Genomic DNA, 11,804 nt, shown 5'->3' with positions numbered 1-11,804 from the left:
AACGGTATTTTTTATATATTTTTTTAATTGAAAAAAAATATGTTTATGGCATTGTAGTTAAACGCCCACTTTCTCTTTGACAATTGGGGGGGGGGCATCTTATACAATTTTGACAGTAATAATATTATGGGTTGTAAAGCGCACAGACCTTGCTGTTAAACGGGAATTTGAGTTATACGTAATCTTAAAATAGTGCCAGGTCTATATAAGCGCTCAGACGATATCATTGACATGATAATGTGTACTGATTACCAATCGCTTTTTTTTAGCTGGTTGAATCAGGGTGTGTTTTATTTGTCCTTACAATGCCTGTGTTTCTTTTTAATTTGTGGTGCAGACATAAATAAATTTAAAAAACAGTTCGTATTATCTTCTCTTCAAAAAGGAATAGTAGCCTCCACTATACATGTACGTTTAACCTTTCTTGACCTATCTTCTCATATTTTCCCCAAAAAAGTCACCGTTCTGGTATGCGTCGTAATGCCAAAGCCTTCAAAGTTCGTTAATCAGTTTATCTTTTATTAATTCTTTTTTCTATTAAGTTCCACCAGTGTTTGTGATATTGTGGTCAGGCACTGAACAGTTGGAGGAGACCCGAGTTCAATTCCCAAGAGAGGAGAAGTATTATTTAGTATCTCGGTCTTTCTGCTAAGATGTATTCTTCTCAACCCATGTTGGCTCCAAATGAAAGGGTCAGAAACCCATCCCCACAGATTCAGTTTAGTAAGATTTTACGCCGCTCCCAATTATAATATTATAAGGTCATATTATGAGAGCCACGCGTAACCCGTCTCCCCAATGATTTATTAAATTAGGGGCCTTTAAAACACCTACATTTGAAATAATAGTCTTAAAACGCGATGGAATCAGGCGTTCGTCAATTTTTGGTATGTAGAGTTATTGATATCATCTAAAAGCTTATTCATTTGCCTTGCTTTCAATGAAAAGAATATCCATCTAGCTTAAATAGAAGCCGAGATATGTGCGATTGAAGAAGGTGAGGTAACCTGGTGTCAGTTGTTAAATTAATAAGAAAATAGCCGCCAAAGTTTGGTAACTTAAATAGCTTAATAGTCCTGAAAAACTGAAAATTGCATACTTTGTGCCTTTAAACAAGGCTTTTCTGTAAAATTTACATGGAAGTGTGTTTTATTGTAAACCTTAGATCTAATGGTGTTTAACCAACAAACAAAATTTCTATTTAAAAATCCGAAACTGATGGGAAAAGTGCCTTTTCCTTCTATTTCATTATTTTGACGAGTGCCTGCTTTCACCTCGATGCCTCGCAAAATAATAATATTTTTGTTTGTTTGTTTTTCTTTCTGGTTAGTTCCTCAGCATGTCCTACAACGACCAGCAACTGAAATTTGTCCCCCTGAGGAAGAAAGTAGACGTGAACTCCCTGACGTCTCACGGGGAGTGGAACATCGTCGACGCTAGCGTGGACACTGAAAATTCACCTCAAGTAACAAACGTCTCTGCTATAGTTGTAAGACTTTTGTTCATTACATTTCGTGTGCTTGTCTGGTATTTTGTGGGGCTTTGCGTCTGTGTGTGTGTGTGTGTGTGTGTGTGTGTGTGTGTGTGTGTGTGTGTGTGTGTGTGTGTGTGTGTGTGTGTTTGTTTGTTGTTTTTGTTTGTTTGCTTGTTGCTTTTCTGTTTTGTTTTGCTTTGTTATGAAGGACTTATAAAACTTTAGTGTCTTTGGAAACTACAAATTTACTTATTAGTTGTGCCATTGTTAAACGTTTTTCAATAAAAATCCACACAGAAATTTTAATGTGTTTTTGAATAAACGTAAGTGATATTGAGCCAAAGTAAAAAATAATATTCCCCAAGGAGTGAAAATATGTCGATTTCTTTTATTTCATAATTGAACGAGCGCCTGACTTCACCAGGATGCCACACGTGTGTTTTTGGCTTTGCTACTCTTATTGCTACATAAACTATGGGATCAACTTCAACTTTTATGTCTCCAAAAGCTGAATGCAGTGATGGATACGTTTTGTTTCATTTTACAAATGTAGTTGAAAAACTATTCGCTATCACAAACCTACAGCATTCAGTCAAATCCTTAAGAATAATGAGGATCGGGCATTAAATTGTCTATTAAAGTTTTAAATCATATCTTTAATAAAGAAACAGTATTATTAGGCGCAGCAAGACATTTATTGCCCATTAAGATGGGTTTTGGGAGCTTCTTCTTTTCTTTTTTGTTTGTTTATCACAGATTACCTATAGACTACAGAGACGCCATGTGTTCTTACTGCTGAACACTGTTCTACCCATCGTATTTCTCTCTCTTCTCAACATCATGGTCTTCCTCATACCAGAGGAGTCTGGAGAGAAAATCAGTTTCGGTAAGAATTGTGTTGGCAATATTTCAAAAATAAAATGTGAAGCAGCGTGGTGAAATCATGCGCTCGTCAAAATAGTGAAAGTGAAAAACTGGCATTTTTCTGCCAGTTTGACAAATTTTATGGGATTTTTGTATCTTGGCTTAACACCGTTTTTTTTTGTCTATTTAAAATCACATTTCGGTACCGATTTTGGAGAAAAACTTGATTAAAGACACAAAACCTGTAAATTTACAGTTTCAAAGGACTCTCCATCAAGCTTTGGAAGTCAACAAAGCTTTGGCAGACATTTTCTTTCTAATTTCACTTCTAAAACGCGGGGACCCCGTCTATTTCACTCCAGAATATTTCGACTTCTCTTGAAGACAGAGGTGTAATTTTTTCATGGAAAGCAAGATAAATGAGCACATTTTAAGATGATATCAATAACTAAATATTGTGCTCCAAAATTGACGAGGACCTGATTCCACCGCGTTGTAACACAAATGTCGATAACCTTAAAATGTACTTTCTTTTACTTCAAATTTTGACTTCTTTTATGTACCTTCGCCGTCTTAAGAACTCTTACAGCAAAAGAGGTTCGCGGGGGTGCTGGGTTGCTGCTTGCGCACCAAGGTTTGATGCAGTCGAGAGCAGTTATCCTTTTACGATGAGAAAGTTCAAATTCATAATTGTGGTAGCTCCATCTTCATTTATTTTGGAATATTTGGACATAAACACGTTGGATTGTGAAACATTAAGGCTGTCAGTGTTCACTTTATGGGTTTTTTAAATCGTGTTTACCTTACTTGGGATTTGTGTAGAAAAATTGTTTTAGATCGAAAAAATATATATATATATTTACACTGATTTTTAAACATTTTAACATTTTTAAGATTTAGATACTGACCCTAGCCAGCCGTACAGTAAACTGTTGTGAACAAAACTAACTTGTGTTTCGCGCGCTCATATGACCTTATGCAGTTGCGAGCGCCGTAAAACACTGTACTGAAACAAAAAAAAGACAATCTTGTGTAGGCGACAGAAGGAGTGTGAACATTGTGTTTAATGAACATGTCGAAAGATGCGTCTCAAGTACTGTTCGTACCGTGCTCCACTTATTTTATGTGGAAGACCCAGAGGTATGAATCACTGATCTAAAAAGATATAGTTTTAGGTCAGTGGTATGAATCTACAACGGCTCACTTTACTTTGGTTGTTAGAGCAGTTTCCACGGCTTTCCACCGATTTGACTTTGTCCTGTAGGAGGATGGCCTGAAATTCGGAGGGTTCCTTCTTATAAAAAACACTGGTGAAGGGGATACTAAACACACACCAAACGTACCAGTTAGTCATTATATACTATTATTACTATTATCATGATGATTATTATTATGACGATTATCATATATTATTATTATTATTATTATTATTATTATTATTATTATTATTATTATTATTATTATTATTATTATTATTATCATTTTCATCATCATCATCATCATCGTCATTATTATTATTATTAGTAGTATTATTATTATTATTACTATTATTATTGTTATTATTAACATTAACATTATGTTTTGCTATTTATTGTCTAAATCCGTGTTCACACAGGCATCACCGTGCTTCTGGCTCTGGCGCTGTCCATGAGTATGGCGAGCTCTATGCTGCCCCGTGACTCAACCTCCGTGTCTCTCCTCATTATCTACATCTTCGTCCTCCTCATCATCTCCCTCCTGACCGTCGTCCTCAGCATTGTTGTCGTTCTCTTTTATCATCTAGACGAGGTGAGTTTTGGAGTGTCTGGTAAATGGAAGATTCCTAGCTATAATATATATTGCTACTTTTGCGTGTGTTGCACTGAGGTCAAATCTGCGTCTACGTTGTAATGGTAAGACCTTTAGCTTTAGATAAACAAGTTTGTAAAACTATTTAATGGGTAGATCTATATAGTCTGCTTCTTGATAGTTAATTATATATCCAGTTCAGACAAGAAAACATCGCTGAATATCAGAGGTTTTTCCTTTTGTTTATAATTATGGTGTTGTTTTGTTTCTGTTTTTGTTTGTTGGGGGAAGGGGGGGGGTTGTAGTTTTAAGCAATTTGACACTATTATGAAAGGTTATTTACTACCGGAAAGGAGCAAGACATGGACAGAAATATGAGAGAAAGGAAAGAAGCAGCCCTTACCAGCCACTCGCTTTCTCCATCCAACACAGAAGTCTAGAAAATTACAATTACTTTTTTCCGTACAACGTGAGCACTTCCGGACACACATTGCCAACGCAAATTTTGTATTTTTAAATAGTATATAAGGTATGCCCTAAATAAAACGCTGGAGTCTTTTTCATAACATTGCTAATATCATTTGTTTCCCCAGAGGTACGCAAACAGCATTCAGGAGGAAGAGAGGAGTTTTTTCATGGGTTTCTTCTGTCAAGCACTTGCCAAAAAGGTGAAATCTCCCGTCACCTCGAACCAAGAGAAACTCGAACAACCAGAACAAATTCAAGGAAAGAGAATGAGCAAGATCCTGGATACGGACAGTCTTAATGATGCTGAGCGTGAAGTCGGAACCAAGTACAGGAGCATAGGAAGAATCATTAACAACGTCTCTTTCGTCGTCTTTTTGTGTGTCTGGTTCTTACTCACTTCATTCATTTTTCTCAAGCTCACAGTTAGAATATAGATCGTGAGCTGGGTGTTATCACGGACCTACACTAGAGGGCTATCGTGGTCTAGAGATTACGGTGTTCGCCTCTCATTCAATGTAATAGGTGTTGGGTTCTAAACCTGACAGTGATAGAAAAATTTCTTCTCTGAAATGTTCTTCGTTCACCCCCTTTCCTACATCTCATGCCACGTGCTTACAAAGCGGCGCTCCTATCCATAATTTAGCCGTGAACAGTGGCTAACCGTTACATTGTTGACTAGGGACTAATTTGAATATGATTATAGATAAACGCTTCATGGACTACCATTATGAAAAATAAGGAAAAAAACCACAGGCAGTTTCCTGTCATATAAGTGTCAAATGACACGTTCAAAAGATTATTATCTTGGAAACAGATGGGTGTAATGCTCTTTCTTTCATGTGACAGAACTTGTATATGTCGTCTTTTACATCAGTATCTTATTCATGAATGGATTTAATGCTCTGTCTAACAGTACCTTTTTGAAATTTTATGATTTCAAGATCATTGTTTTGTAAGCAGATGGGGTTACTGCTGCTTTTTCATGTAACAGGACCTTTATATTTAATCTTTTACATCCTTGTCTCATTCTGGAATTTATTCAACTCTCGTTCTAACAATACATTTTTATTTCATGTTTTAAACCCATATATTCTCATGAATAAATTGATTTAACGCTCGTTCAAACAGCTCCTTTTATTTTCATGTTTTCAAACTTGGCTCTGTAGTTCAAAGATTGCCCTTTTGCTTAATAACATGCACCTGTAGCATTACCCGTTTGCTCAATGTGTTGTTCGGACTGTTTCTCCAAAGTCTTCATCATCTGAGAATAAATAAATTTTGAATCCATGATTCAAAACTATAAAAGTTATTATAATGTAATGTAAATGGTCCTTTTTATTTTCTAAGATGTACCTTTTCACCGTAAAATTTTGAAGTACATGTATTTAATATTCTGATCATTGACTAAAACCAAGCCTTGCTGTGAACTGGTGTGTTGTGAATGCACCCAACTTGTGTTTCTCGCGTCCACATATCCTAATGATGTTCTGAGCGCCGTAAAATTCAAACTTAACTAAAGTAAAGTATTGAATGGATAGAGTATTCCTCAAGCAATTATATGACAGTACATTTGTTATTTGAAAACGCTGTTATCGATGCTTGCTCAAAATTCAAAAATGTTCTGTCGGGAAAAAAAAAGATGAAATGATATAGGTTTAACGCCTCTATCAACATTATTAGGTTATTTGACTGGCGGGACCTCCAAGTTCAACGTATATCTCAGAAACGACCAATCCAAATGGGAAATTCGCATAAAGTGCCTGTCCCAAGGACACAACGTTGGCCGAGCTCAGGCTCAAAACCACCGAACCTATACACAACCTCACGATTGCGAGTCCGGTAGCCTACCCACAAGGGTACCGACGCCTCTTTATCAAAACATAAAGCCATGAAAAGTATACATATTGCGGTATCAAAAAAAGAAAGAGAACTGAAGGACATGGATTTTAAGTGGTTGTCTTCTAATTAGCACACTCCACACGATAAAGTGAATACATGTCTGGTCTGGACTCATAGTTATATGAATCTATCATCATCATCCTCCAGTGCCAGATCTGCGGCAGACATCGGCGACCATGGTTCTCCATTCATTCCTTTGCTCCGATGCTTTAAAAAAAGCTACGTTTCCCTGATCGTTCCCTGTAACCCATTTGCTTAAGTTCCCTTAGTATGAATCTTTCAGGACGGGAATGAAAGTTTTGGAGCAGTTCTATGACTGAAAAACTGAGTCTACGGTTAAATAGATCAAAGGATAGAACGGTTTTTATTGCGCTTTAGATTTTGGGTCTGAACTTTTCTTTGGGTTTATGGCGTGGAGCTGGTGGGGGTCATTAAATTTTTCAGTTTGTCTGAAGTGCTTGTTTACTAAATTTGGTATTCTCATTTCTTACTTCATTTTTTTATCTGGTGATACATCCATCTCTCTAGGAGGGGGTTGCAAGGAGGAGGGGGGGGGTGCTTCATTTTCTGTATTTTTTGTTTGTTTATTTGCTTTTTATATTATCTATTCATCCTTGTGTAGGCTAACTTAGGCTTACTTTTTTTTTCCTTAGGCGTCGATAAGTTCGAAACTACCCTCTCTGTACCCAATATGAGTAAAATGCATACATGCATGTCTACAACATTAGATACACTAATAGGCTACTAATATATAATTACTACGCATTGCTATATGGGTAGATTAATGCAATGGAGTCTTTGCTTCCGCACTGTTTTGTGCAAAATTCTCACGACAATCGTCACTTACATTTTGTGCGCTACATGTAAGCTCAAAATAAAGTTTGCTGTACCAGTTCCATTTTTGTTGACTCTGTATTGCATGCACCAGTAGATAATTTATTTGAGAAGCAGAGGTACGAGGGAGGAGAAGACAGAGGATACCTAGAAGCTTAGAAGATAGGAACAGGACATAAAATCCTGGCCTGTAACAAAAACAACTCACTCAGGCAAAATATCAAGAGACGAGTTCGTATTTTAGTGCAAAAAGGTGCGCAATGCAACGTCCAACTGTTAAAAAAGAAGAAGAAGAATGCAGTAATACTGTATCTGTCTATCTATCTATCTGTCTGTCTATCTATCTATCTGTCTATCTATCTATCTATCTATCTATCTATCTATCTATCTATCTATCTATCTATCTATCTATCTTTCTATCTATCTGTCTATCTATCTGTCTATCTATCTATCTATCTATCTATCTATCTATCTATCTATCTATCTATATATATATATTTATTTATTTATATATATATATAATATATATATAATATAATGTATGAGAGGAAGGGGGGGGGGTGGCTCTCGTGATCTAGAGGTTAAGGTTTTCGCCTCTCATTCAAAGGTCACGGGTTTGAATCTGGGAAGCGACCGAAAAAATGTTTCTTTAAAAATGTCTAGTTTCGCATTCTTTCCTTTTCTCTTACAATATGTGAGGCAGCGTGGTGGAATCAGGCTCTCGTCAATTTTTGGGCACATTGAGTTATTGGTATCATCTTAAAGTTAGTACATTTGTCTTGCTTTCAATGAAAATATTACCCATCCATCCTCAATAGAAGTGGAGATATTTTGGATTGAAGGAGGTGGGGGTCACCAGATCTAAGAGGTAAAATTAGCAAGAAAATGGCCGCAATAGCTTGGTAAATTCCAAAGCTGGAGAGTCCATGGAAACTGTAAATTTATATATTTGTGCCTTTAATCGACGTTTTCGGTGTAATCCTGAAAGGTATGTGTTTGTAAATGGACATAAAAGGTGTTCAGCCAAAAAAAAATTTGAAAAAAAATGCTATGCATGGAGAAAACTGCTGTTTTCTTCGATTTCATTATCTTGACAAGAGCCTGATTCCACAACGCTGCCTCACATATTATGTCGTCTGTTTTCGACTCCACTTTCTTCCCCGACCCCCTCACATCCTTCGCCCCCTCCACTGGGCTCCTGACACTTTCTGCAGCCTTTTTGCAGCTGCTCTTTGGCCCCTTCTTGCTGCTATCTTTCAGCGACACCCCTGATCTTCTTTTAGGAAAGATCTACAGCTAGCCTTCTCGGACAATAACGGAAATTCTCGGAGGTCCTGTGTGCAAGTTGCGTACGTTAAAGATCCCTTGGTGGTCCAAAATCGATAAAAGTAGGCTTCGGCAGCCACTCGGGCAATATTCTAAATTTCCTACCAATTGAAAATGTTTGGTGTGTCCCGCGCTTATATGACTTTATGCACTTATGAACGCAGTAAAACACTTACCAAAAAAAAACCACATTTTAAATCTATCTAACAATTAAATTAATAAATGTATCTAACAAACTGACAAGATCTTTCACTGTCTATAGCTGAATACCCATTTCCATCTGGCTGAAGTGAGGAAAATTCGTGTAAAGTGCCTTTCCCAAGGACACAACGTAGGGTCACTGACAGGATTTGAAAACACAACCTTACGGCTGTGAGTCCGAGATCCTAACCACTAGGACACCAACGACACCAGATAGATAGATAGATAGATAGATAGATAGATAGATAGATAGATAGATAGATAGATAGATAGATAGATAGATAGATAGATAGATAGATAGATGATCCGCAACTTAAGAGAAGTCAAAAGGTTTTGGGGGGCTTTCAAACATATTTAGACAACAAATAGGCCCTTTTTCTCTTTCTAATATTATCTAGTTTACACCCATAACTTTTCGCATTATCTCCTCACATACCGTGAAGTCTTTTAATCAATATGTCTCCTGCTTTTAAAAGATAATTAAGTTTTCACGTAGAAACAGAAAATATATATTATATTTCTTTTTAACTTTGTAAAAAGAAAAGAAGTTGTCCAAAATAAACCACATTATTTGGACAATAAAAAAATAGGAGCTAAAGCCTCAAATTCTACACAGAGAAGATAATTATTATAGTGTCTAAAGTGTAGCCTAACAGGACTTTCCATTTGAAAGCTGTGTACAATTTTGTTAAGCTGCATTTTCTTTTTCCCCTTTTTCCCTTTCCAATATAAAAATATTGTATTTTTACTAATGTTGGAATAGTTATTGTTATGTGTGTGCATACCTAGTGAAAAGTACCATTAGACTCTTTTGCTCAAATTAAGATAGGGCAATTTGAAAAATATTATTCACATAAAATTGATTTCCATCACAAATTTGCTATCTAGCTATTCATCTAGCAATATTTCAGCTAAAGGGATTTGAAAACAACAACATCTATCGATATTTACAGGGATTTGTGTTTATTCAACAATAAAAATGTATTCTTGAAAATGTTTTTCCCACACAAGCCATCCTACGTATTTACAGAGATACCGTGAGAGCATATGCTGTCAGAGTCCTATTCGTGGAAGGTTTCTAGCGACGACTCATTCATTAAAAACGAACCCCATCACACTGTATACGAATTTATGTTAGCTTGTTACCCGACTCGATCTGGGAAATTGCCATTAGTGTAATAAAACAGTAAGGAATTGCAAGCTTAGCGTATCTATACCCCATTCCACTTCATGAGCAAAGCAAAGCCCAAAACCACTCTTCGAAATTCCTAACATTGTCATTTACGAAGATTTCAACAAGTCATTCATAAAAATCAATCCCATAACATCGAATATCAACAATGTAGGTCTGTTTGTATCCTTGCAAGTGCTGTCTAACGCGCCGGAAAACACTGGCATGGTAAAGGAAGAGAGGCCTCACGCATACACGTACCTTCCCACTCTTCGTGAGCAAAACCAAGTCAATTTTGAGAAATGTCTGGTTCTAATTGACAGATTATTAGCTTTAAAAATGTTTTTTTTAAACTTTGAACGTGTTAGATTGTCTGAAAAGGCTTTTTTAAACTTGCCCTTTGCGTATTAATAGTTTTGTCAAAGGTTCCGAGGTAAAACTCGGCTGGCCGATCGATCGATATTCATTAGGAGTAGAACTCGATCCGGATCTAAGGAAAATTTAAAAGCCATTTTCAAAATTCGGTTTCTGCATCCTACCTGAAAACATTAACCAGATCTCGCAAATTACAGCTATCTGAAAAAATTTTCACAAATTGTTCAGATGATTGTTGTACAATAAAATTCAATAAAACGTATTTCTACAAAATGCATCATAAGGTTCCTTTCAGCAGGCTTGCAAATATTTTTAAAGCGTACTTAGAAAATAAGCATGTCAAAGTTTCATATCAAAACATGGCATAGGCAACTAACTGCCTGGAAGCACATTCATAGAGGCCCATTGTTTTGGAAAAACATAACGTGAGTTCGATTCCCATATTGGGGAGAATTTTTATGAAATCGCCTTTTCATTGGGATGTCTTAACTCAACCCTCTGATTGGCCCTGACAAGTACAGCCGAAGCTCACTTCCGTTCAAAAATCTGTATTTTAAAACAATACAAGTAAGTTTTAATTTAAATGTGGTTTCAAAGAGAATGTAAATTCAGTTATTCGACTGCTATTTCTTTTGACATAGCCAGTATAATATTGAACGATAATTTATCTTTAGCTAATTGTTGTATGGCACATCTTAAACCAAATCCTACTTAACAAATGATAGAGAAGATAATTATTTGAGCTACACAAATGCTTTTTATTTTTCTAGTACCCATCAGTCACTTCTCTGCGAAGGACGAATCGTATATTTGTTTCTCTGTTTGCATGCGCTCTTGAAACTTTTAATTGTCCTGGACTTTTCTGGTCACCATTTGTTCAAGCTTAAAAATAACAAACAAAAACAAAACCCCAAACTATTATTCTTGATCTAATATGGGACTCATTTGCCCTCAGTGTTTCCTGTAAAGCCAAATGTTCCAGCTCTTTGCGTCGTTTTAAGTGTCCTATGAGCTAAATTTGACTCTGTCTAATTAACTTAAGTAGTGACCGCCTCCTGCTGCCCTTTTTTTCTCTTCTTTCTTTTTTTTTGAACAGAAATTTCCAGTTAGGCCCCAATGTCCAACTCTTCCAAAATTGTGAATTTTTCTCCTACTCTTTAATTGAAGTCCCCCATGACTTTCTCTATATCCGACATTTTAATACGTAGGTTGAATAACGACGTATAAACAAAAAAAATCCGTAGACGCAGACGTGCTTTATCACGGCTCGATCGAAGACTCAACAAACACGTTCTACGGCGGATATGAGGTAGTGCCGTAATTCTAAATCGCTGAGCAAACACAGAGACCAATTTAAAATCTTGTCAGGAATAAAAGAACGTCAACATATCCATTAGTCAATTC

General features: G+C 36.4%; 1 protein-coding gene across 1 annotated transcript in view; it reads left to right on the top strand.

Annotated features, from left to right (window-relative positions):
* LOC101854226 (neuronal acetylcholine receptor subunit non-alpha-2) overlaps nucleotides 1-7,388 on the top strand; it is an 8,522-nt gene extending 1,134 nt beyond the window's left edge. Inside the window, exons 2-5 of the mRNA XM_005090963.3 lie at nucleotides 1,331-1,489; nucleotides 2,231-2,360; nucleotides 3,954-4,126; nucleotides 4,720-7,388. Coding sequence (XP_005091020.1) covers nucleotides 1,331-1,489; nucleotides 2,231-2,360; nucleotides 3,954-4,126; nucleotides 4,720-5,028 — 771 coding nt within the window. The 3' untranslated portion in view covers nucleotides 5,029-7,388. The remainder of the gene's footprint in view (nucleotides 1-1,330; nucleotides 1,490-2,230; nucleotides 2,361-3,953; nucleotides 4,127-4,719) is intronic.
* The last annotated feature ends 4,416 nt before the right edge of the window (nucleotides 7,389-11,804 follow it).

This window comes from Aplysia californica, unplaced genomic scaffold (genome assembly GCF_000002075.1).
Source record: "Aplysia californica isolate F4 #8 unplaced genomic scaffold, AplCal3.0 scaffold00024, whole genome shotgun sequence".
Classification (NCBI taxonomy): domain Eukaryota; kingdom Metazoa; phylum Mollusca; class Gastropoda; order Aplysiida; family Aplysiidae; genus Aplysia; species Aplysia californica.
Note: the sequence above shows the minus strand (reverse complement) of the source record. Positions and strands in the feature narration are given on the sequence as shown.